Source organism: Stomoxys calcitrans, chromosome 4 (genome assembly GCF_963082655.1).
Source record: "Stomoxys calcitrans chromosome 4, idStoCalc2.1, whole genome shotgun sequence".
NCBI classification, from domain to species: domain Eukaryota; kingdom Metazoa; phylum Arthropoda; class Insecta; order Diptera; family Muscidae; genus Stomoxys; species Stomoxys calcitrans.
In genome coordinates, this window is record NC_081555.1 from 108280031 (window position 1) to 108307950 (window position 27920).

At 39.6% G+C, this 27920-nt stretch overlaps 2 protein-coding genes across 2 annotated transcripts in view; one reads left to right on the forward strand and one right to left on the reverse strand.

Moving 5' to 3' along the window:
- Nucleotides 1-563: 563 nt before the first annotated feature.
- LOC106081318 (vacuolar protein sorting-associated protein 18 homolog) lies at nucleotides 564-9827 on the reverse strand. Its single transcript, XM_013243205.2, has 6 exons — nucleotides 9403-9827; nucleotides 9026-9339; nucleotides 6748-7065; nucleotides 5285-6686; nucleotides 1709-1857; nucleotides 564-1598 (listed from the first exon to the last, which is right to left on the reverse strand). Exons 1-6 carry the CDS (start codon nucleotides 9725-9727, stop codon nucleotides 1134-1136), a joined length of 2973 nt encoding a protein of 990 aa, XP_013098659.2. The 5' UTR covers nucleotides 9728-9827; the 3' UTR covers nucleotides 564-1133.
- Nucleotides 9828-16371: 6544 nt separating this feature from the next.
- Nucleotides 16372-27920, forward strand: part of LOC106081313 (b(0,+)-type amino acid transporter 1) — a 159255-nt gene continuing 147706 nt past the window's right edge. Inside the window, exon 1 of the mRNA XM_013243197.2 lies at nucleotides 16372-16479. Coding sequence (XP_013098651.1) covers nucleotides 16434-16479 — 46 coding nt within the window. The 5' untranslated portion in view covers nucleotides 16372-16433. The remainder of the gene's footprint in view (nucleotides 16480-27920) is intronic.

Sequence of the window (27920 nt, forward strand, 5' to 3'; positions counted from 1 at the left end):
TCGACGCAGTCCGAGTTAAGGGAGTGGGCGACGAATACGCATGCAACATTGTGGAACAGCGAAACGGTCGGTAGGACGGCGAAAATCATATGGAGGGATTCCAGATCGTGGGAAGACGAGGCTATTACTGAAAGGAAGCAAGAAGGAGGTCAGTATAGCTATTGGTATCATAACGGAACACCTAGGACTACGAGCTCACTTATGTAAAATCGTTGTGGCAAGTGATAGCATGTGTAGGGCATGCGGGGAAGATGATGAGATGTTGGGGCATTTCCTTTGTCATTGCCCTGCTTTCGCGTCCAACATATACCGGTACTTAGGTGGGGACGCAATATCAGACATAAACCAACTTAGGGGAGTGGTATTGAAAACAATTAAGGATTTTGTAAGTAGCACGAATTCCTAACTTAACATTTTCTTTTTAGAGGTTACTTAATAGTTTTTAGAGTGCACAACAAGCCGACTGCTGGTGTCGGTGTATGTCCATAGTGGCATGGGGCGGATTAATATCTGCACTCTCTTTTCAACCTAACCTAACCTATATTCCTTGGTAGAGGCCCATTGCAGATTACGAGAAAAATCTACCCAGAAAAGTCAGAGCTACTCTGGTCTAATTGAAACTAAGCTCGTATCGCTCGAGGTTACGACGATACCATCCCTGATGTATGCCCTGCATGCAACACAGGCTCCCATAATATTTATATGACAAACCAACTAATCTAACTGCAGCATTCCTATGGACCGCTTCTATCAAATGGACAACCTTTCCACTGGAGCTAGACCTGGAGACAAACGGGGAGTTAGCATAATCTCGAAATGAATTAACTTGTACATTTTCAGCGAACGGGGATAAAAACACAACAAACATCTTTAACAAATTTACTTTAGATTTCTGAACCTTCAAAGGGCTGAAAGTTAAACCCAAACTATATATGGATGTATATAAACTTTAGGTTTGATATAATTGAATTATAAATAATAATGATAAATGGCATAATACACTTTAATTTACAACCAAAACGAAAGTCTATAATTTTACAATTTTTTTTGTTAAATTAGGAATACTTAAAGCGACATAATATTATCATTAAATTGTCATTTAATCCAATTTGTCTTATTGGAATTCATTTTCATTATTCCCAATCAACATTTACTTGATCCCAATCTTCAACAAATGGTTGATCGATTGTTTCAATCATTAGGCCACAATAAACACAGTCAGCTGCTAGAATTTCTTCAATTTCTTGTTTTACCTTTTCTCTCTTGTATTGCGATTCATTTGATTTGTCCGCCATAGCAGCCGATTGTGCCAACATATTCTCCAGTTGTTGCTTTAGCATGGTCAATTTGCGAGCTTGTTCAGAGGAAAGGTGGGGCACTACTAATTTTTCCAAACAATCCGCATGGAATTTATGGCCACAGGCAAAAATGAAAAATGGTTTTACCAATAAATATGTCTCACAACAATTACATTGTTCATGCACTTCAATTCGAATGCAATTTTCGCGTAGATTTTGTAAATCACTTTGAACTCGTTCGGCTTGTTTGCTGACATCTTCCATATCGTGTTGAAGTTCTTGAAGTTTATGGTTGTAGTCCTATGGGAGGAAGAAGACTTAGGTATGAGTAACATGAGAAAGCAAGAACTAATTATAGACCAAAAAACGTCTAAATACGAAAAGCAAGCTCTAAGAATTAAAGCGATTACCTTCAAAGCTTGACAAATTGGTTCTTTAAAATCATCGATTTTTTCAAAATCCGAGAAAAATGGCAACAAATCTTCAATGTGCAAGTCACATTCCTTTAAAAGATCCAACGCTTTCTTAACATCATTAGTATCCTTTATTTCGTGGTAAGCTGAAAAAAAAATAAAGAAGAATTTACTGAATAAGATAAGCAAGAGTAATAAACATGTAACAAAGCTTTGCCAAGTTATTGGGTTGCCCAAAAAATAATTGCGGGCACCTTAGGGTCTTTACAAGGTATAACTCAACACCTAAAAGGGTTACAAAGCAAGTCTTCCAGATGTCTCTTGTTTATAGACAAAATAGCTGAAACGGGCCCGCAGCGCTACTCCTTCTTTTACTTTATATGGAACAAAATTATCCTTTGAAAATTTATTTTCGACAATGGTATTTCACTAAAACCTTGTTAGGTTTTAGTGAAATACCATGAATTTGTCTGAATTCCATATATCTTTTTATCATATCTTTATTGGTCCATGAATTCGATCGGAGGGTTTAGGCTCATTAAAGTTTGGGTGTTAGATATACTCCATTCTTAAAAGATTTTATTTCACTCCCATATTGTCTTGATGTACGATTTAGGGGTGTTTTCGGGGGTGAGGTGGCCCCCTAGACATTTGGCCCTAGAAAAACTAACAGCATCGTGCTCTTCTCTTAAATACCATTTATGTAAACCCTATATTGCCATTGGGTTAAGGGGAGTTTATGGGATGAGGCGTCTTGAAACATTTGGCCTTAAACTTTTTACACTTGGGAATGTTTTGGGAAAGGTCCCACATTTGGATTAGATTCGTTTTCTATTGCAAAATACCTTTATTTGAGCTCCATATTGCGATGGTCAGTAAGCAATTGTTGTTTGTGGGGTGTTTTGGAGAAGGGGTAGACTCCCGGAAAATTGGTTCCGATGGTCCCGAGAGTACGAAATTGATACCCACCAATTTCGTACTCTTTTCCCCAATACCTTTTGATTGAGCCCCACATTGACGTGGTCGGTAAATATGCCCGATTTAGGGGTGTTTTGGGTAGTAGGGTGGTCCCCCAAACACTAAGCCCTGAAAATATATCAGCATCATGCTTTACTCTGAAATATCATTTATTTGAACCCCATATTGCCATTGGCCTTAAAATTTGATATCAAATTCTTTCATTTAATCTTTCACATAAATACCTTTTAATTAAACGCCTTATTGCAAAAGTCAGCATGTATGTCCGCTTTGGGGTATGGGCCCTAAAAACTATCCAAAAGCGAGATCCATTCCCTTTAAGACCCAAATTGTCATGAACAAATACCTCCTATTTGGTGGTTGTTATGGGGTGGGACGTCCCCTAGGCAGTTGGTCCCAAATGTTGATATCAGATTTGTGGCCCACTCCCAAATATCGTTCATTTGAGCCCATATTTCCATAGTCGGCAAACATGACCGGTTTCGACGTCCCCTAGGCAGTTGGTCCCAAATGTTGATATCAGATTCGTGGTCTACTCCCAAATACCATCCATTTGAGCTCCATATTTCCATAGTCGGCAAACATGGCAGGTTTGTACAGTGTTTTGGGGGTTGGGGCGGCCACTCAGCGACTCGGCCTGGAAAATATATATCAGATTCGTGTTCTACTCAAAAATACCTCTTATTTGAGTCCCATATTTCAATGGTCAGCAAATACTTCCTATTTGGGGTGGCCCCATAGACACTTTTTCCCGAATATTGATACCAGATTCGTGCTTTACTCCCAAAGACCTTTCATTGGAGCCCCATATTGCTATGGTCGTATATTTGTCCTCTTTGGGGGGTGTTTTTGGCAGGGGCGGTCCCCCAAACACTTGGTCCCACATTTGGATATCAGATCCGTATTCCACTCGCAAATACCTTTTATTTAAGCGCCATATTGCCATGGTCAGTAAATAAGTCCTGTTTGGGGAAGGGGTGGACCACCAAAAACTTTGTCCCACATTTGGATATCAGAGCCATCCCATATTGTCATGGTCGGTATAAATGTCCGATTTATGGGTTTTTTTGGAGGTTGGGTGGTCTCCCAAACACTTTTGGTTCGACAATTAGACATCAAATACGTTTTCTAATCTTAAATACCTTTCATTTGAGTCCCATATTGTCGTGATTAGTCTAAGATATATATTTGGTAGGTTCTGGGGTTGAAGCGGACCCCCTAGGCACCCCATCCAAAATTTGGACGGCAAATTTTTATTTTTAGGCTACTTTCGCTTAAATCCCACCACCCATCACCGAGATCGGGCGTTTCTGAAAATTAGGTTAATGGGGAGGGTCCGCTCCTCCTTCAGATATCAAACAAGTAAAAGCGTGCTATGTTCGGCCGAATCCTTTTTTTGCCTAAGGAGAAATGCCGGTAAAATAACTTGACAAATGCAATCCATAGTGGAGGGTATATAACTTCACCATGGATTGCATTTGTCGAGTTCTTTTCCCGGCATTTCTCCTTAGGCAAAAAAAGGCTAAGAGAATCGATTTGTTCTGCTATTAGAGCGATATCAGGTTATGGTCCGATTCGGCCCATAATTAAGTTATATGTTGGTGACCTGTGTAAAATTTCAGCCAATTCGAATAAGAATTGCGCCCTTTGGGGGCTCAGAGTATATGGGAGCAGTATCCGGCTATAGACTGATTTAGATCATAATAAACACGTATGTTGATGCTCATGAGAGGATCCGTCGTTCAAAATTTCAGACAAATCGGATTATAATTGCGACCTCTAGAGACTCAAGAAGTCAAGATCCCAGATCGGTTTATATGGTAGCTATATCAGGTTATATACTAATATGAACCATTTTTGGCACAGTTGGTGAAAATCATGACAAAGCACGTCATGCAAAATTTCGAATTGGATAAGAATTCCTTGCTCCAGTGGCTCAAGAAGTCAATATTCAAGATCGGTTTATATGGCAGCTACTATATCAGGTTATAGAACGATTTGAACCATACTTAGCACAATTGTTGGAAGTCATAGCAAAACACGTCGTGCAACATTTTAGCCAAATCGGATATAAATTGCGCACTCTAGCAGCTCAAGAAGTCAAGACCCCAAATCGGTTTATATGACAGCTATATCAGGTTATGGACCGATTTGAACCATACTTGGCACAATTGGGGCAAACTCCTCACATATAAATGAGTGCAGTCCGATTCAAGTTTAAGCTCAATGATAATGGGACCTCCTTTTTATAGCCTAGTCCGGATGGCGTGCCGCAGTGCGAAACCTCTTTTGAGGAGAATTATTAACATGGAATAGTACCTCACGAATGTCGCCAGCATTAGGAGAGGATAACCACCGCTGAAAATTTGAAACAAACCGACAAACAAGCACAATTTGATTTTTATATATAAGATATTTTTATAGGAATTTTGTTTTTAGGGAAAATTTCATAGGAATTTTGTCTTCAGAGGAAATTTCAAAGAAATTTTTTCTTTAGAGAAAATTTTATAGAAATTTTGTCGTTTATCAATATAATTTTTTGTCATTTTTATGCCCCCAAAAATCTAAAGGCATTCCATCAAATCATCTACTTACCTATTTTCAGCCATAATTTCGTTTTCACCTTTTCATCTCTCGGCTTCGATGCCGTCTCCTTTGCCAGTTTAATGTCGAATGTTAAAGCCAAATCTACAGCTGCTGGCCAAAGTTTTTGCAATGAATACAAAAACACACAAGCCTTTTGTATGCCAAAATCCATGCACATCAGCAAAGCATAATTAACATCGTAATGCACCAGGGTTATGTCTTGCCCTTCATTTTTCAAATATTCCATAACCTTGCCCGGTTGATGCTCGGCATAGAGGCGTAGTAGAAAATTGTGTATTGCCTGATAGGTTTCGCCCAAGTTATAAATGCAATACTCCAGATATTTGGTAATTTCAGCTATGTGCACAGGCGAATCGATGGTGGTGATGGTGGGAATAAGCTTTTGAACATTCAATTTACGCCCTTGGGACATCATTAGCTCAATGGTCTCTTTGGGCAGATACTCAATTAGAGTGGGACAGTATTTGTAATACAATTCAATATTTTTTTGCTGTTGCAAGATATGCAAAGCTTGTAGATATTTTTCGGCTTCTATATGCTGCTGCAACACCTCATCGTAATCTTCATTGGCTATGGCAAATTGGGCTAGATTATGGTCGTCCGCATGTTGAGTTATTAGGTCTTGTATGGCGGTACGATTTGCTCTGTAGCACTTGATAACTGAGAAATTCAACATGAACTCATCGTATTCAACTTGCCATTTGTGTTTTTCCTCCTTGCTGCGTCCAGGATAGTTAATTTCGGTCAAATAAAGATCGATAAGCCAAGCCACCAGAACAAAGAGCTGTTCATCGGCCTCCGGCGACAATGTTTCCAAACGTTTCTGCACATATGTGATGATGGGTCGCTTCTCTGGCAAATCTATAAATTTTAAGCAAACCTCTTCAAAAGGCATTTGAGTTTCAGCATAAATTTTTGCGGCCTCTTCGTATTTCTTGTCATCAAACAAAGCCTGGGCTTTTGATTTTAAAACAGTATCGAGATTTTCCTCATCATTGGCAGCATGTATTTCAGCCATATCATAGATGCCCATATTTAAATAAATGCGCCAGATATTACGGCGTTCCTCGTCCACTTTAAAATTGAAAACCTTTTTTTCGGCGCACAAATAAATGACACCGGTAAAGGGATCTTTGTGTATGTTCAAAAGTTTACCACTCTTTTCGGTGAAATACTCCTCATAGACAATGGACTGATCGAGTAGACATATACCGGTAACGTGGTCATGATACATAAGTAGAACATGATAGGCGGTGAGCACAAATGCCTTAGGGACATTGAGACGTTTCTCCTCATAGGATAAATGTTTACGTTGCTCTAAATCCTTATCCAAGGGTATGAGATGATCCTCCAGCAAGAATTTTTCATCTTTAATCGAACTTTGAGCCACCTAAACAAATTACAAATTGATTATTGAATTCGAAAAATAATGGGATTTAATTTAGGCTTACCTCACCGTGCCTTAAACCGGAACCACATAGCCAACCCCATTGTGTGGGATACTTTTCATTGGGTTCTCCATTCAGTTGCAAGACCGAATATTTCATATCAGTCTTTGCCACCTCGTAGCCATGTGATTGTGTACCATTGATATAGCCGTTGAATATGGGCTGTAGAGTTCTTTCTTCTGTTCGCAAATTGCCTTGGAATGTGAGTATGCAATCAGTTGCTGTGGCTACCACAATATATTGATTGGGTGCGTTGGGTACATGGCGAAACTCAAGACCCGTTACATCATATTTTGGTCTTCCCAGACCCACGTCGTAGACCTGTAAGGTAAAATAAAACCAGTAAGGAAAGGCCAAAGTCGAATGGTGTCGACTTTATAATACCCAACACCTACCCTATAAATACAAAAGGGGGGCTATATCTAATTTAAACCAATTTTGGTGGACCTCGGCGGATGTATTCAGATGGCTTATTAAAATTCCTGCATCAAATTTCGAGCAAAGCTAATATGTCCAAAATGTAATAACTACGAAATTACACCAAAATACCCAAAATCTGACGAACATATATATGGGAGCTACCTGAAAATCTAAACCGATTTTGACCAAACTTCTTAGATATTGTAGTAGTTATTAAGGAAAGCTTTGTGCACAATTTTGGTAAGATTGGTCAATAAATACATGGCTTTAGAAGTGAAAATCGGGCGTTATACATATTTAAATGGCAGCTATATCTAAATCTTAATACCATTTCTATGAAATTCACCAGTAATATTAAGAGTCATACGAAAATTCTTCGTGCCAAATTTCGAGAGTATCGGTTAGCAAATTAGCACTTTATTGCAATATTTCTCAAAATCGGACGAACATATACATGAGAGCTATTTCTAAATCTGAACCGACTTCGACCAAACTTTGCGGATATTGTGGAAGTCGTCGAGGGAAGTGTTGTACAAAATTTTGGGAAGATTGGTCAATAAATATGCTTGCAATGGGTCTGGCAGTGAAAATGGGGCGATATATATATATGAGAGCTGTATCTAAATCTGAATCGATTTCTATGAGAGAGTCAAAAAAATCCTTCCTACCAAATTCCAAGAGAATCGGTTAACAAATGACCATTTTATTGCATTATAACTGCAAATCGGACATACATATATATGGGAGTTATATCCAAATCTGAACCCATTTCTATGACACTCATAGGTATTGTCGAGTAACAAAAGAAAATCCTTCCTACCAAATTTCAAGAGAATCGGTTAACAAATGACTATTTTATTGCTGTATTACCGCAAATCGGACGAACATATATATGGGAGCTATATCCAAATCTAAACCGATTTCTATGAAATTCACCAGTAATATCGAGAGTCATAAGAAAATCCTTCCTGCCAAACTTCGAGAGAATCGGATACAAAATGACCATTTTATTGCTGTATTACTGCAAATCGGACGAACTTATATATGGGAGCTATATCCAAATCTGAACCGATTTTTTCGAAATTCAATAGAATTTGTCTATAGGCCTACAAACATGCCCATACCAAAGTTGACGACGATCGGATGAAAATTGCGAACTGTAGTTTGTACACAAAGTAGCATGGGCAGACGGACATAGTAGCAGTTTATTGTGTTCTATCTTTCGTCTGCTTGATTCTGTTGAGTGTCAAGACCCAGGAACTCTGCGAATTAAGATGGGGTGCGTCCACAGGGATCTGGGTCCGAGTCGAGTGGGTCTGGCCGGGGAGTTGAACAGGTGACGTATATCGTGCGGTCCCTGGTTACAATCTGGAGATACATCTTGCACGTCGGCATCAATCCTTGCTCTGTAGGAGTTGAGGCGTCTGCATCTGCCGGAACGTAATTGAGCCAGAACCAATCTGGTTTGCCGGGGGAGGTCAATCATAGCGTGAGTCGATCGGTATACTTATCAATGGTTATATCTCTCTTCCTTTTGGGGTTTACAAACAAATGCACTAAGTCATAATACCCTATACCACAGTAATAGTGTAGGGTATAACTATATTTTATGTTATTTCTCTCAAATGAGGGAAATTCATTTTCTATAGTCCGCACATCGATGCAATGCCACCTTAGCATAGGAAGTTTCTCCAAAAAGTCCGCACAATATCTTGTGCATCTAGGAGAGCATTCACACGGAGCCATTCCACAGCTTTGTAAAATATGTGGGGAAAGTTGGTAATAAAACCTCCAGTGAAGGGATTACTATCTATTTCTAGGATTTCCTCCCAAGTTGTTGGTTTCTTGCTACATGACTTACCTGTTTGCGATATAAAGGTTTGTCTGCCTCCAAAGTTAACTCCGTTTCAAATATCAATCCTTTGCTGGTGCCCAGTAGTATAGGACCGGTGGTTGACTCGTTGCCCAAATCATAATTGAAGGCCACCGATGTTATTTCATGATCCTTGAATTTCTCTATGCGTCTAACCTTTGTACCATTGCCATGTATATAAAGGAAATCAGCCGAAAGACCAGGAGATTTGGGTATCAGGCTAACCAATATGTGATGTCCGGTATAATCCAGAAATAATTTGCCAATTTTATAGCCAGCCAAATATTTTTCCAAGGAAATTTCTGCAACGAATGTATAACAATAAAAAACACATACCTTGAAACATAAAAAAACAAGTAACTTACCTCCCGGTGGCATTACTCTGGGCAAGAAGAAACGAAAAAGTGTGACCTGTGAGGAAGGCGGTGGTGCTGCCAAGAGGCATACCATCCAATTTTTACACACCACTAAATGGGTAAGATTTCCATTGTATTCCTTGGGTATGCGTAGGGTCATTTCCCGTTTACTGAAAATGGGCGTTTCATAGCATTTGTCACCATTCGCCGTTGTTAGTGGCATCGAGGCGACACTGGCATTATCCCCGCCTCCATGTATAGATTTTAGGAACTTGGGCTTAGCCAGCAGCATTCTATCCGCCAAATCCATGTCATCATCATTACCTAATGACATTTTTTTTTATTTCTTAGCTTTTTACAAAATTATGGAAAATTTTTTCTTCGCCGCTTATACACAAATCGTGATTTGTTTTGTGTCTCTCATTCGCCTTTGTTCTGACAGCTCAGCTGATTGCCAAAACTAGTGACGAAGAATTGGAAGTCGGTTATTTCTTAATTAACGGTTAATGGTTAACTGATGATTATAAGATGCCGTTGAATGTCCGTTGAATTAAAAATTGATTTTGATGATAAGACTTATCAAACGTATTTTCAAGAGTAGCAACTCTGAAAATTGCACACATCGTATGAGGCTTTCAGTTGGATAATAAGACATGCTATACCAATTTTCGTGCAAATTGTTTGAAAATTGCACCAAACATCATTATAAGCGAAAATCGAGGGATATATATGCATAAGAGCTTTATCCAAATCTGAATCGATTTTTACTAAAATTCCTAGCATTTGTCTTTGAGTTATAAAAGTTGTGTATGGAAATTGATTGGATGAAAAATGCCATCCCCATCTTAATTACAAAAAATAACCAGTAAGGAAAGGCAAAAGTCCGAGGGTGCCGACTATATAATACCCTACTACTACCCTACAATCATAAATTTGGGCAATAAATATAAGAATATAAGGGCTACGTCTTAACCTGAACCGACATTTTTCGAACAGATCGTTTGTAAATTGTTGTTACTACGGCCAAATAAGTGCAAATCGGGTGATAACAATATATAGGTGCTATATTTAAATCTGAACCGATTTTGACGAAATCTTGCAGATATGTTAAAATTAGCTACAAAACAATCCATGACAAATTTCGTGCAGATGGGTTGAAAATTTTAGTTACTTTAGCCATTAAAGTGCAAATCGGGCGATACATATATATGGGAGCTATATCCGAATCTGAACAGATTTTAATGAAATCTTACAGATGTGTTAAGATCAATTACAAAACTATCCAAGACAAATTTTGTGCAGATCGGTTGAAAATTGTAGTTACTACAGCCATTAAAGTGCAAATCGGGCGATACATATATATGGGAGCTATATCCAAATCTGAACCGATTTTGGTGAAATCTTGCAGATATGTTAAGATTAGTAACAAAACAATCCACGCCAAATTTTGTGCAGATCGATTGAAACTTGTAGTTACTACAGCTATTAAAGTGCAAATCGGGCGAAACATATATATGGAAGCTATATCTATATCTAAACCTGAACCGATTTTGATGAAATCATGCAGATTTGTTAAGATCAGTAACAAAACAATCCACGCCAAATTTGGTGCAGATCGATTGAAAATTGTAGTTACTACAGCCATTAAAGTGCAAATCGGGCATAACATATATATGGGAGCTATATCTAAATCTGAACCGATTTTTACCAAAATCAATAGCGTTCGTCTTTTGGCCAAAAAAGTGACTTGTGCACAATTTCGTAAAGATTGGACAACAAATACGACCTGAATCTTGATTACGAGAATACATGGACTCACAGACGGACATGGCTAAATCGAATCAGAAAGTGAGGATGTAGTGCCTATTGACATTTGTCTTAAATCTTTGGATGTCAAAGTGGGTGGGAAAAACATCAGCCGGAAGTCGATTCCACATACGAACTGTTCGGGCGAAATAAGAATTCTTTCTATAATGCATTGTGCGTTCAGCTGACCAATCAATTACAAACGGGTGTGAGTTCCTGGAATGTCTAGTATCCCTGACATACATCCTTACATCAGGAATAAGAAGACGAATATCAGACGAACACACACCATGAAAGTACCGATAGAACAGCACCAAACAACCCAAATTGCGACGATGATGAAGGGAGGCAATAGAGTTGGATACCCCACTGTCCCCAATCAACGCCATCGCTCTCCTCTGTATACGGTCCAGTTAGGCTCCGGGGATGATTTTGAAGCTTCAGCCCATACATGTGAGTTGTACTCGATTTTCGTCCTTATGAAAGTGGTGTAGATGTCAAGAAGATCAGACGAAGTGAAGTAATTCTTACACCGTTTAAGGAAGCCTAAACACTTGAATGCTTCTTTCGACACTTCGAATACATGTTTAGCCCAACGGACATCACTTTGCATTTTCATGCCCAGAACATCAAGAGCTTCTGATTGCTCAACATCTACACCGTTGATAGACAAAGATGATCGTAATGGGTCAGCGAATCGCTTGTGTGACAACAAGCAGCACTGAGTCTTCCGTGCATTAAAGTCTACTCGATTCATTCGACCCCACTCAGAAATGGCCAGCAAATCCTGGCACAGTGTATTGTCCATAACCCGCCTCTTGTCCTCAATCTCTCGAAGACTTGGCCTATGGTCGAATGAGTACGAATGACAGAGATTACTGTCATCCGCAAATGAGTAGATTGGATTCGATGTCTGACCCAATAGATCGTTGATGACAATTAGAAAAAGAGAAGGAGAAAGAACAGAGCCCTGGGGTACACCTGCGGTCAATTTGTGCTCATTGGACGAGAACCCATCTATAACTACTCGAATAGTGCGATCTCTGAGAAAGCTTGAAATAAATCGAATGAAGCCATTACCGACACCAAATGCGACAAGGTATTGGGTATACCCTATATAAAATTTTTGATAATATCGTATTCTTTGTATATAAATCTGATCTTCTGATCTCATAAAATTGGATTTTAGTTATATATAGTGTCTATATAGACCACTATATAGAAGATTCCCGGCACGGCATAGCTGTGAACACCACACACTCTGGAACATTGAGCTCCAATTTGTGTAGTGTTTATTGCTGTCTCGAGAAGCTTAGCTGCGAGCTACCAGGCACGTCCACAGGTTGTGGATAGTGCAATGCTCCATACGGAGCATATAATCAGCGGTATCGAGCGGATAGTCTCAGTGAGAAGCCGGGAGGCACCGGCTCTTGCACAAATACTGAGTGATTATGATGCTCGATATGTCAAGGCGAGTTATTCGCACCTTTGAATAACTAACAGTCACCCTGTTCCCGCGGTGATCGGTCCTTTGGACAGGAGCGATCTTACTCACCTACATGAGCATAGGAAGGATTGCCACCTCCACATAAAAATGTGGCTACAACAACATATCCAGACTTAAGTCTTGAGGCAATTAATGGGTAATTTTTCATCCGATTTCGATGAAATTTGGCACAGTCAGTTCTGGTAGACCCCTATCCATTTCTGTGAAATGTGGTTCAGATCGGACTATATTTGAATATAGCTGCCCGATAGACCGACCGACCGATCGCCCGATATAGGGTATTGAGGCCATAAGAGATCCATTTATAATCCGAATGTTATGAAATTTGGCACAGTAAGTTCTGGTAGACCCCTACCCATTCCTGTCAAATGTCCAGATCGTACCATATTTGGATATAGCTGCCATATAGACTTATCTCCCGATGTAGCGTAGTGTTATATATAAAAATCAATTTGTGTTTGTTTGTAGATTTGTTTGTTTGTGTGTTCCTTATAGACTCAAAACGGCTGAACCGATTTTCTTGAAATTTTCACAGATGGTGCACAATGATCCCGTGGTGAAAATAGGGTATTAAATTTTTTGATATTTGAAGGGGGGCAGACCCTCCCCCTTATCCTAATTTTCAGAAACGCCAGATCTCGGAAATGGGCAGTGCAATTTTAGCCAAATTTTGTGTGTCCTCTTATAATAACCTAAAAACAAAAATTTGGTCTCCAAATTTCGGATGAGGTACCTAGGGGGGCCGCCCCACCCCCAAAACCTACCAAATATATATATATATAGTCCAATCACGACATTATGGGACTCAAATAAAAAGTATTTGAGAGTAGAAACGTATCTGATGTCCGATTGTCGGACCAAGTGTTTGGGGGACCACCCCAACCCCCCTAAATTGGACATATTTACCGACAATGGCAATATGGGACTCAAATGAATGGTATTTGCGAGTGGATTACGAATTTTATATCCAAATGTAGGACCAAGTTTCTGGGGGCCCACCCCTTCCCCAAAACACCCCCCAAAGGGGACAAATTTACGACCATAGCAATATGGAGCTCAAATGAAAAGCATTTGGGAGTAAAGCACGAATCTGATATCAATATTCGGGAAAAAGTTTTTTTGGGCCACCCCAGTCTCATAAAACCACCCAAATAGGACGTATTTGCTGACCATTGCAATATGGGGCTCAAATAAGAGTTATTTTGAAGTAGAACAAGAACCTCATATATATTTTCAGGGCCAAGTCACTGAGTGGCCGCCCCATCTCTCAAAACAGTCCCCAAAAACGGTCATGTTTGTCGTGGAAATATGGGGCTCAAATGAAAGGTAATTGGGAGTAGACTACGAATGTGATAACAACATTCGGGACCAACTTTCTAACCGAGGTCCCATCCGCAAATAGGACGTATTTGCTCACCATGACAATTTGGGTCTTAAGAGAGTGGAGCTCGATATTGATAGTTTTTAGGGCCCTTACCTGAAACCCGATATATTTGCTGGCTTTTGCAATAAGGGGTTTAAGTGAATAGTATTTGAGATTAGAAAACGAATTTGATATCCAATTTTGAGGCCAATGGCAATATGGGGTTCAAATAAATGATATATGGATATATGAGAATAGAGTACGTTGCTAATATATTTTCAAGGCTAAGTGTTTTGGGCGACCACCTCACTCCCCAAAACATATCTAAATCGGACATATTTACCGAGCATGTCAATGTGGGGCTCAAATGAAAGGTATTCTGGAGTAGAGCACGAAACTGATACCCACTTTCGGAACCAATTTTCTGGGTTTCTACCCTTTCCCCAAAAACAACCCTCAAACAGCAATTATTTACTGACCGACGAAATATGTGGCTCAAATAAAGGTATTTGGGAGTATAATACGAGTCTGATATCCAAAAGTGGGACCATATACTTGGGGCACCGCCCCTTCCCCCCAAAACACCCCCCAAATAGTAAAAATTTACCGACCATGGTAATAAGTGGCTCAAATCAAATTTAAGATTTAAAAACGAATTTAATAAACAATGTTGGGTCTAAGTGTTTGGGGGTAATATGTGGCTCAAATCAAATTTAAGATTTAAAAACGAATTTAATAAAAAATTGTTGGTCCAAATGTTTGGGGGACGTCTCATCCCATAAACTCCCCTTAAACCAGTGGCAATATGGGGTTAAACATCGATTTTGAGGACAGAGCACGATGCTAATATTTTTTTAGGGCTATGTGTCTGGGGGACCACCTCATGGTATTTCACTAAGAGCTCTTTAATTACCAAAAATAAATAATCAAAGGATAATTTTGTTCCATATAAAGTAAAAAAAGGCGCAGCGAAGCGGGCCCTGCCCAGCTAGTGAGAATAAAAAAAAAACATTTTTCATCCTATTTCGATGAAATTTGGCACAGCCCCTCTAAACCTTTTTGTTGTATATCGTCCAGTTCGGACCATATTTGGATATAGCTGCCATATAGACCGATCTCCCGATATAGGGTATTGGGTCTATAAAAGGAGCATTTTTCATCCGATTTATATTAATTTCAAATTTTAGTGGATCTGCCGTGTGGTGATTATCGGCCCTATCTCTATATTGTTAAATGCTCCTCGATATTCTGAAACGATATCATAGCATACTGCATCAGTTCGAGAAATGTCTCGATCTCAAGTACCGCCAGGTGGAGGGCTTTCTCTACCGATCTCATTTCGGCCCCACTGAATTTTTCTGATGTCAGTCGCTTCTTCACATATTTTTTGAGTAAAAATGTCGAAACATTGATGGGCCTATAATCCTTTGCAACACTGTTGTTATATGATTTTCCCCCCTTGTTCAAGGTGTGTAGGACCATGCCAGGTCTGCCCCAAAAATTCCGTTTTACTATGGTAAGGTAATTCCGGTGCTGGAGAGAGCGAACCATTCACATTACATTGAAATTTTGTTGAATGGTTCTCTGAAAATCTGATTTGAACTTTAGTTACTTTGATAAATTTTTATAAATTATTCAAACGCCTTTAACGCTGTTTTGTTTTCATTCATATGGCATTGTATTAGGGGGCCGGCTAATTGCACCTTTAAATCCTCCTAATACTGACTGGTCGTCTATGACAAACCTATGACACTAAATAACACCGTAATGCCAAAAATATTTCCTACTAAATTCAAAAGAATTTAATTGCAAAGAGACGAAGAGCATAAGAGACCTTCATTAACCGGTATTCAAAGTCAGTGAGTGAGATGTGGTGGGGGAGAGAGTGCAGAAGTGCTTTGGCGGTAGCTTATGAAAATGGTTATGTGCGTGGGGGAAAGCACAACAGTTAACAAAACAAATAATAATGGGAAATTTCTTAACAGTGCTATCGGCTTTTTCAACAGCCAATATTTTAAGCGAAGCGCCATCGTGTTTGAGAACTAACCACCCCCAACTTAGGCACATCACCAAGTTGTGGGTATAGCTTCGCCTACTGCCTCCCCCAGTGTTTTGGAGGTTTTCACCAACATGCAAAAGGGAGAGTAAAAGAAAAAGTATGGGTGTGCGTGTGTGCCTGTGTGGGGGTATTTGTTGCTGCCTTTCATTGTCCCTTGTATTTGCTGCTGTTGTAGTCGGGTTTTCGGGACTCCGAACAAATTCACATTTGCTTATAAATAGGCAGAGCAAGGCTCTCTGACTTTCATTCTCTTGCAGTGGTTAAAGTGACATGATAGTGAGTAGATTGCTGTACTGTAGCAAGTCATGTATCAGCATGTCCTTCCAAACACAACAAATATTTTTAGCAATGGTAAGCGAGAAATTTTCAATAAATTATTATTTAAAAATAAAAGTAGCAAAGAATTAGAGAAAATGAAAATAAAAAGATTTAAAGAAGTTGCAAGTGAAAAGTGAAATGGCTTGGCATTTATTAAGAAAAAACTGCCAACAAAATTTCCGCTACCAAAAAATATGGGTGCGGATTAACAGATACACTTTTTTGTGTAAGAAAAATTGTTGTTGTGCAAAGTGTTGGTGTGTATTGCTTTCAATATGAACTAATGACAATAATTTTCGAATGTTTACTTAGCTCGGTTTTAAAACAATACAATTTTTAGAGGTTTGTGAATTTCTTAAATAAATAATGGTCAGTCATATGGGGCTTTTAATTCGTATTTTAGATGCATGTGAATTTGGCCAAATGCTTGTTAAGAATATAGGCAAATACGTACACGCGTTGGCGTGTGAAGAGCCTTCATTTAGTTTAAGTGTCCGCTTCCAATTAAGGCAGTGAAAAGTTACAAGTGTTCGAAAACATTTCCTAAGTCTACATTGAACGAATGTGTAACCATGTATGTATTTGGACATATGGGTAAATATAAGGTCCTGTTAAAGTGTCTATTCTGTTGTATGAGAGAAAAAAAAACGTGTTGGTTTGCCAAGTGGTCTTTTGGTTGGGGAGGCAGTTGTAAAATTGGAGTGCTAATAATTTCGTGAGTGAAATGTTAAATGTAAAATTTCCCATGAACATTCCATTAAGGAACAGGGGATATTTCTCTCATAAGAATGCGTGTAGTCCGATTAAAGTTTAAGCTCAATGATAAGGGGCCTCCTTTTTTATGCCGAGTCCGAACGACGTGCCGCATAGCGACACCACTTGCTAGAGAAGTTTTAACATGGCAGGATACCTTACAAATGTAGCCAGGGTTAGTAAGAGGATAACCACAAATGAAAATTTTTCTAACGTAAACGCTAAGATTTGAACCCAGGCGTTCGGTGTCATGGGTGGACATGCTAATTTCTGCGGTATGATTGTTTTTGTAGCAGTTTGTTGTGTCTTTCGTCTGCTAGATTATGTGGAGGTCAGTATAGCTATTGGAATCATAACGGGACACACAGGACTACGAGCTCACTTATGTAAAATCGATGCGGCATGTGATAGCATGTGCAGGGCATGCGGGGAAGATAATGAGACGTTGGAGTATTCCCTTTGTCATTGAAGGGAATGCTCATCCAAAGGGAATGCGTCCAACAGATACCGGCACTTAGACATGAACCAACTTAGGAGCATGGTATGGAAAACAATTTTGTAAGTAGCACGGAATTCCTTACAAAGATTTCCTTTTTCGAGGTTACATTTTAGTTTTTAGAGCCGATTACTGGCTTAAGTGTATGTCTATAGTGGCATGGGGCAGATAGATATCGACCTAACCTAACTTAATCCTATTAACAAAGGTAGCGGTGTTACCAATATTAAGCGTTGTTAGGTCGTTAGTATTTAGGAACTCTGCCAGGTCTTGGCCCCATTTATTAGAGTTGGTACTACCCCACGAAATGTTTTCGTTTCCTGCCTGCTTTGCTTTCCTTACCAGCCGTTGCAGCTCCGATGTGGGTGGCGGTGTCGGAGAGTGGAAAGACAGATAAAGTGATGCCAGGTATACTCCACCGTCTCCCTGTCTCCTGCAAAAACGCAGGTCCTCGGCCGAGTACCAGCGTTAGCATAGATAGTTGATATGGTTCAGTCCTGAAACTTTGTTCCGGGTCGTCCATGGCTCCTGAATTAAGGCAGTATGAATCTTGCCCTTGCTGATTTCTCCATTAGAGCGTGTGTAGCTGTCTCTCTCCGGTGTAGGTTTATTTGGAAAACTTCTATCATTGGTGCTCCAGTAAATGGGCTTCTTGGGAATGGGTTATGATCTCATCGCCCGCTCCCTGCTCATTAGGCTGCATTGACTTTCCTGTTACTGCACTGCCTTTTGTTTTCGATTAGGTTCTTTGCCTATCCTAGACTACAAAATCTTTATAAAGTCGGTGATGGTTCCATCGTTGGGTCCCTGTTCGTTAGGCTGTATTGAGATCCCTGTCCCTGTATTGGAGGCCAATGGTAGCATTTCTTGACATTGAAGGTGCTTTCAATTATGTAGAACCAACATCAATCATGAAGGAGTTGGAGTTTGTAGGAATCAAGTCTACCGTAAGAAAGTTTATTAACAAATTACTTACTAAAAAATGCATTATGGCAGGTTGGAGATCTGTGGATCTAAAAAGATGGGTCAGCAGAGGAACTCCCCAAGGAGGTGTACTGTCTCCTCTACTTTGGAATATAGCCATTAACAATATATTGTTATCTTTTGGAAGAAAAAGGCGTAAAAGTGGTCGCGTATGATGATGACGTGGCAATTGCGGTTAGGGGAAAGTTTCCCAGCACTCTAAGAGATATACTTCAGGAAGCTCCACGTGCAACAGCAAAGTGGGCTACCGAAAGTGGTCTAGGTATAAATCCGTGCAAGACAGAAGTAGTTCTCTTCAGCAGGAGATACAAGTTACCTACAGTGGCACCTGTCTCCTTGGGAGGAGAGAATGTTCCATATACAGAAAGCGCAAAATACCAGGGTGTATTGGACAGGACAGGAAATTGAACTTCAAATCCAACATTTTGGAAAGGGCAAGAAAGGCCACTCTTGCCCTATACAACTGCAAGAGAGCCATTGACTAAAGTTGGGGATTAAGACCGCGTGGCATGCATTGGGTATATACTGCAGTTATCAGACCTTTTATGCTATATAGTGTTGTGCTCTGGTGGCCGGCGCTTCAAATATCCACCTACTGCTCACTACTTAACCGGATCCAAAGAATGGCTTGCACAGCCGCACTGAGGATGATACGCTGAATTTAAGGCTACATCTGATGCCTCTGGACATTGTGGCTACCCAAATTGCAGCGAACACTGCCGTGAGGTTTAGTGAGCTTTCTCATTGGTCATGTGGCGGCTACGGACACTGCGTTATCCTTGATACAATATCCGATGTTCCAGGCAGTGTGAATTACACCCTACCTGAGCTGCTTTTTGATAAAAATTACTGTACCACTATTCCTGATGGAACCGATTGGAACTACGATATCCCTGGTAACAGAAGTTTTATAGACTTCTAGAGTTCTATACGGATGGTTCCAAACTAAACGACCAGGTGGGCTTTGGGGTGTACTCTAAAGATCTAGAACTGGTCATTTCGAAGAGATTACCCGACCACTGCACTTATTTCTGAACTATAAAACCGTCCTCAACTGTCGCAGATCTCTCAACGAGATGCCCGAATAGTTAAAAATTCACCTGTTCTAGATGCCGGGACACAGAGATATCCCAGGGAATTCTAAAGCGGACGAGCTTGCGAGACTAGGAACTACCTTACACACTCCAGGGACACTGGAATCTGTGGGTATGCCTACAGCGACATGTAAGCTAAATTTTCAGGACCAGGCCCGAAGGGCACCGAATGATAGATGGTCATAAAGAGGGGGCTGTGAGCATTCCAAAACTATGTGGCCTCATCTAGATTTGAAGAGGTCTACTGCTTTAATGTCATTAGCTAGAGAAGACGTCTCCGTCATGACAGATCACTGTCTAATCGGAAAACATGCTGACAGACTGAAGGTTGCCAGCAACGACTTCTGCAGAAGCTGTAGGGAAATCGAGGAAGAAGAGACTATGGAACACCTTTTGTATGTGTGTGTCCCGCACTGGTAGTCAGAAGGTGTTCCACTTTAGGTTCTCATTTCTTTGAGAACCTGTCTGATTTGGCGGATGTGAACATTCGCAAGTTATTGGGCTTTTTAAAGCGATTTGGATGGTTCAACGGTAGGAACTATTTAGAAAGCATCTTCCTTCTTCTGTTCCTGCGGTATCACAATGGACGAAAACGTCTAAGTGAGACTGTCAGCTAAACCTAAGCTAACCTTGGAGGGTTAGCAACCCGTAGCGCAGAGGTTAGCATGTCCGCCTACGACGCTGAACGTCTGGGTTCGAATCCTGGCGAGAGCATCAGACAAAATTTTCAGCGGCGGTTTTCCCCTCCTTACAACTTTGCCCTGTAAAATTTTTCTCCAAAGAGGTGTCGCATGTTCGGCACGCCGTTCGGACTTGGCTATAAAAAGGACGCCCCTTTTCGTTTAGCGTAAAGGTAAATCGGACTGCATTGCTCATTCATATGTGAGAAGTTTGCCCCTGTTCCTTAGTGGAATGTTCATGGGCACAATTAGCAATTTTTGTCCCAGTATTGCCTGATGCTTCAATTCTGAGATCTTTGCCTATCTTGGTCTTCCAAATCTTAAGTAAATGGGCTTCTTGGGAGTAGGTGATGGTTCCATCGTCGACTCCCTGTTAGTTGGGCTGCATTGAGAAAGTAAGGACAACGATTTTTTTGCAAGAAAAATTTCTACGGCTTTCGCTGATCAGTTAGTATTACTGTAAACGAGTAGTTTCAAATTTCCCCAGAAGTTCAAAATTTCCCTACAAAATGAATGATGAAATATTTCATCATCATAGTAATATGATGATATAAAGGCAAAGGTATGAAAAAACGACACAACACCACCAAGCATATAAAAATTTATGAAAATTACAGCAAACATTTTAAAGTTGTGTATAAAAATATAAAGAATGGTTTTTCTTTTAAATTATGCAGCATGGTCGTTATCAGTCAGACTATTCCAACAGACTGTTTAGTAATCAATGAGTGAATTGCTTTAGATATTCATGCTTGTACAACCGTAAAAATCTATGTACCTTGCATGCAGTATGAGGTAGTATATAAATATCCAAAATTATATGTATGTATGTGTATATGTACGCAGAAGAACAACATGATAAAGCGTGGTTGCTGGTAATGAGTCCAAAGACAACAAAAACAAATGCCGCAAAATTATGTTTTTCTCAAATGATTTTTCTTTGGCTATGAAATGGATTTCTCTGAAATTGAAAAATTGTGTTTTAGGTAAATTTCTTCTCCAAAAGGCAATAGAGGGAGAGTAAAATTTCCCTACTCAAATGAAACGAGAGCAATCGAAAGCAACTGAAATCTTAGCGGGAAAATGTCAATTCCTTACAGCTCTCTCACTCAAGTAGACTACGCAATGTGAGTGAGAGCATGAGTGGGTGTTTGTGTTTTGCACGAAACGTTATACAAGTGGGTGAGGGAGACTGAGTGATGTAGCAAAGAGCGAGAGCAAAACTTTGGCCATAGTACAACATAAAGTTTCAATAAGAACTTGAAAAAAAAAACTGAAACTATGCTAGCAGTGTGCCTGCCTTCTACGTGGATATTTTCAGAAAGGCAATGAAATTGTATGTGCCATATATATGTACAGGGTGGCTGATGAATATTGCTACAATGATGAATATTGCTACATTTTTTTTTCGGTGTATGGAATACATTTTTCTTTTATTCATGTTAAATTAAATTATTAAATTAATTATTAAATTATTATTAATTAAATTAATTAATTAATTAATTAAATTAATTATTAAATTATTATTATTAAATAGAAAAAAAGTTATTACATTTTTTTTTGGTAGCGGCTTTCATCAGCCACCCTGTATGTGTATACGCTATCTACCTCATGACTGAATGAAGAATACAGATTTACATACCTACTTACAGACAAATAATCATGATGAGCTTTATAAGTATGTAGCTATATAGGTGCTTGTATGTGTTATTTTTTGTGCTATGTGGGTGAGGAGAAAAGAACCTAATAGACTTTCCTCGTGTCGTCCTACCATAAATGAACAGCTGTTTTCTTTGTTTTCAAAGACGAGCCCTCTGTACACAAATTCACATACATAATTCCTACCCAATACGTACTAAAACAGCCACCGAGAATGTTGGTGGATTTTTTTTGGAGGTAGCAGTGTAGGAGAGGGGTTATATTTTAAATATTTATGTGGCCAAGTAGCAACGTCAACATGAATGCCAACGTCAATTTAAAGTTTGTTATGTTTTGTGTTGCCTGAAATACCTATCTGCTTTAATAAAGATGGAAAGAATTACTTGTTCAGTAAGGGGATTTACGAAAAATAAAGAAATAATCAAATTTTCCCAAGAACTTAAAGGAAGTTGAATATTTAGAAAAATGTTAAATTTTAAATGCTAATGTAATATAAAGATACACTATTTTTAATATAACAAGTAAGAGCGTGATAAGTTCGGCCGGGTCGAATCTTAAATCTTAATACCCACCTTAAATACCCACCATGGATCGGAACTCGATCTGTCGAGTTCTTTGCGAAGTATCTCTTTTTAGGCAAACAAAAAATAATGAATAAGGATGGAGGAGGAGGAGCTATATCAAGTTATAGTCCGAATCGGGGCTCAAGAAGAAAAATCAGGAGATTAGACAGGAGACATATTGCACACGTATGTTGAAGGCCATGGAAGAAGCCGTTGTACAAAATTTGTGCTAAATAGGATGAGAATTGCGCTCTCTTGAAGCTCAAGAAATCAAGATCCCAGATCAGTTTATATGGCAGCTATATCAGGTTATGTACCGATTTGCGCCATACTTATTACAGCTTTTCGAAGTCATATCAAAACACCTCATGCAAAATTTTAGCCAAATCGGATAAGAATTGCGACCTCTAGCGGCTCAATAAGTTAACATCCAAGATCCGTTTATATGGCACCTATGCCAGGTTATGGACCGATTTGGACCATACTTCTCACAAATGTTGGAAGTGATACCAAAACACCACGAGTAAATTTACAGCCAAAGCGGATAAGAATTGCTCCTTCTAAAAGCTCAAGAAGTCAAGACCTAAGATCGGTTTATATGACAGCTATATCAGGTTATGAACCGATCTGAACTTTACTTGGCACAGTTGTTGGAAGTGATATCAAAACACTACGTGCAAAATTTCAGTCAAATCGGACGAGAATTGCGCCCTATAGAGGCTCAAGAAGTCAAGATCCAAGATCGGTTTATAAGGCAGCTATATCAAAAAATGGACCTATTTGGCCCATTTACAATCTCAACCGCCCTACACTAATAAGAAGTATTTGTGCAAAATTTCAAGCGGCTAGCTTAACTCCTTCAAAAGTTAGCGTGCTTTTGACAGACAGACGGACGGACGGACAGACCGACGGACATAGCACGACTTAAAATGTCACTACGATCAAGAATATTTATACTTTATGGAGTCATAGACGCATATTTCGAGGTGTAACAAACAGAATGACTAGTATACCCCCATCCTATGCTGAAGGGTATAGAAGCTTCCCTGGCTTAATGGAAAACATACAAGTCCCCATATTTTGATCTATATCTTAGCTGGGAGCCGACGATGACACGATAACCTACTCAAGACTCGGAAGACTAGGATAGGCAAAGATCCTAATATTAAAACATTAGGCAGTTTAGTGACGCAAAACTCAATGCAGCCTAAAGAAGATGAGACCATCACCCACTCCCAAGAAGCCCATCTAATGGAGGACCAATGATTGAGGTCATCCAGATAAACCTCCACCGCTGCGAGACAGCAACTCACGCTCCGATGGACAAAATCAGCAAGGGCAAAATTCATATTGCCTTAATTTAGGAGCCATGGACGACCCGGAACAAAGTTTCTGGACTTAACCATATCAACTATTCATTTTTATACCACCACCATAGGATGGGGTATACTAATCTAGTCATTCCGTTTGTAACACCTCGAAATATTGATCCAGGACCCCATAAAGTATATATATTCTTGATCGTCTCGAAATTCTGATTCGAACTAGCCATGTCCGTGGGCGAACGCGTAGAGCTAACTGCTTGAAACTTTGCACATAAACTTAATATTGATGTAGCTCGTTGTGGATTGCAAATGGGTCATATCGGTTCAGATTTGGATATAGCTTCCATATAAATCGATCTCCCGATTTGACTTCTTGAGCCTATGGAAATACAAATTTTGTCCGATTTGGCTGAAATTTTGCACATATTGTTCTGTTATGACTTCCAACAACTGTGCCAAGTACGGTCCAAATCGGTCAAGAACCTAATATAGTTCCCTCATAAACCGATCTCCCGATTTGACTTCTTGAGCCTATGGAAATACAATTTTTTTCCGATTTGGCTGAAATTTTGCACATATTGTTCTGTTATGACTTCCAACAACTGTGCCAAGTACGGTCCAAATCGGTCAAGAACCTAATATAGTTTCCTCATAAACCGATCTCCCGATTTGACTTCTTGAGCCCCTGGAAGCCACAATTTTTGTCCAATGAAATTTTGCATGTGGTGTTCTGTTATGACTTCCAACAACTGTACTAAGTATGGTTTTAATCGGTCTATATGGCCGCAATTATTGTCCGATTTGGCTGAAATATTGCATCTAGTATTCTATTATGACTTTCACCAATTGTGCTAAGTATGGTCTGAATCAGTTTATAACGTGATATAGCTCCCATATAAACCGATATCCCGATTTGACTTCTTGAGGCCTTACAAGTCGCAATTTTCGTCCGATTTGGCTAAAATTTTGCATGTGGAGTTCCCTTATAACTTTCAACCATTGTGCCAAATACCGCACAATAGTGTTCCGTTACGACTTCCAACAACTGTGCTAAGTACGGTCTGAATCGGTCTATAACTTGGTATAGCTCCCATATAAATCGATCTCCCGATTTGACTTCTTGAGCCCTGATAAGCCGCTATTTTTTCCGATTAGGCTGAAATATTGCACTTTCACCAATTGTGATAAATATGGTCCGAATCGGTCTTTTACCTGATATAGCTCCCATATAAACCGATTTGACCCGATTTGTCTTTTGACCCTATTTGACTTTTTGAGCCCTTACAAGCTGCAATTTTTGTCCGACTTGGCTGTGATTGAGCATGTAGTGTTTTGTTATGACTTCCAACAAATGTGTTAAGTACGGTCTAAATCGGTTTATAATCTGGTATAGTTCCTATATTAACCGGTTCCTAGAAGCTTTAAATTTTGCTGGTTTAACAGAAGTTTGGTATGTAGAATAAAATTATGCCCTTCAACAAACATTTATTTTGCATAAATTTTTTGCATAATCCATGGTGGTGGGTTCCCAAGATTCGGCCCGGCCGGCACGCTTTTACTTGTTTTGCATTCACTCATCTCGTTGTCTTGTTGTCTGTTTTACTCAGTTCTCAATTGTCTCATACAATGTTGTATTTTTAAACGAAGAGTTCAGTTCTTGAAATACTCTATGATTGTTAGTGTGTATTGAAAGCAGAAGTGAGTGAGAAGTGTGCAGGTCTTTGGTACAGACTGTCACGTAATACGTGGACAGTCAGTCGATACCGAAGGATCTGGCGTTCTTGGGTCTTAGATCAATAATTCAAGGAACGAATATCTGGATTACTAAACCCCCTTCCTATAGTGGAGAGTATAATTAGGGATGAAGTGCCAGGTTTCAACTCTCACATTTAAATAGGATGTCCTCTAGAGGATAGGCACAGGTTAAAGAGTGCAGAAAATGTTACCTCTTCTTGAGGAACATCATTATTTACTACTTTTCCCTAAAGCTTACATACGAATGAAGTCCACACAAGTTTAAGTTCGTTTGGGTTTTGGTTTATGGGGCGTATTAGGGATGACCCTATGAAAGGCTTCGTGGGATCCGTCGGCTCATCTGTACCTGTTTGAGTTTTTGGTGTGGCGTGAAAATCCCATGGGATCAGGGAAACGTGTTTGCGTGTCCTGCTCTAGGAACTTCCCGGTATTATGCTTCGTGAGCCAATGCTCCGTGCTGGGGTTGAAGAGAACCCGGACCGGAGAACTACATGAGACTCAAAATTTGGCACTCAATAGCCACTTTGGCCAAAGCAATTGCCTGTTACGCATGCCACCTAAAAAACAAAGTAAGCTAGAAACACACGTATATATTCAATAGAGTGGGAGATGCCCCAACGTTTTAGTAATGCGTGCAAGGGGATGTGTTTCCAATTTGGTCTTAGGGATGTCCCTATTAAAGGCTTCGTGGAATCCGTCGGCGCATCTGGACCAGTTTGAGTCTTTGATGCGGCGTGAAAATCCCATGGGATTAAGAAAACCTGTTTGCGTGTCCTGCTCTAGAAACATCCCGGTATTATGCTCCGTGTGCCACTGCTCCGTGATGGAGCTGAAGAGAACCCGGACCAGAGAACTGCATGAGACCCAAAATTTTGAAATTCAATAGCCACCTTAAAACAAAGTAAGCTAAAAACACACGCACATATACAAAAGAGGGGGAGATGCCTGAACTTTTTGGTAATGCGTGCATGCGGATGTGTTTTCAATTCGGTTTTGGGACAGCGTGTGTTGTTTGCAAATGAGCCAAAGCAAGCAGAGGAATCAGACATCAAGTGTTGTTGAGTGGCATAGATATACTCTGTTGTTTCTTTACACTTGCTTTTTTTATTTTTGAATGAGAATTGCTTTTATTTCGTCCTTTTTATGGCAATGAAAACCACATTGGTATACGTCGTTCCTCATTTAAAGACAGCTATATTTTAGCGCATCTGTGGGATCTGAGAAAATCTTTCATTTACCAGAAACGGTGAAAAGTTCGTGAATAAGCTTTATAACTTATCATTAACCACACTTTGTTGCCAATGTCAGGAAAGTGCCAATGTAGTGAAGTGAAATCTTATCGAATGGTTTCCCTTCTTTTGCAAGAAGTCTAAATACTTGAGCCGCTCAAGCATTGTTGGAGGTTTTCGGATTGCCAAATATCACCAAGAATTTCAACAAAAATTGTGGGTGTCATATTCTAGCTGTGCGTCTGATTAATACTTTGAGCCTTTACAATAATTAAAGGCTAAGAAAAACAAAAACAAAATCACTTGCAGCTGTTTCAAATAAAACGTTGTACATGATTAAACATTTGAACTAGTAGTAACTCAAAAAGGATTTCAATAAATCCAACATTTGTTGGAACATGGCCCAAAGCATCTTTTATTAAAGGCACGTTGTTGTGTCTTTTTTGTAAAGCACATTTATAGAAATATTTATTTTAACCTAAAGACAGCCTGGCTTACTGCCCACTGCCACATTATTACAGTAATTTCATTAAAAGCTTCTTTTGAGCACACGCTTACAGAAGCTAACCAAAACAATAACAACAACCAACAAAATAACCTACAGTCATACATGTGCTGGTATTGGTAGAGGGAATGAGAGAAACTAGAGGTGTTGTTGGGCAAGGACTCGTAAGTGATATAACAGACACTTGTTTCGTGCTAGCAGGCTAACACTTACATACACTACAAGATTCGGATAAAGACGGATACACATAGACAGACAGCCTACCACTCTATATAAAGCCAGTTGGCAAAAAGTCGTGTCCTTTTAATGACTTTGTACTCTGTGCACTTTGTTCGAGTGCGTAAGTGTTTGTTTGTATTCGTATCTATGATAAAGGGGAGGTAACAGTCATTAACTCTTTCCTTGACATTGGCACAGTTAGGCTGCAGGCA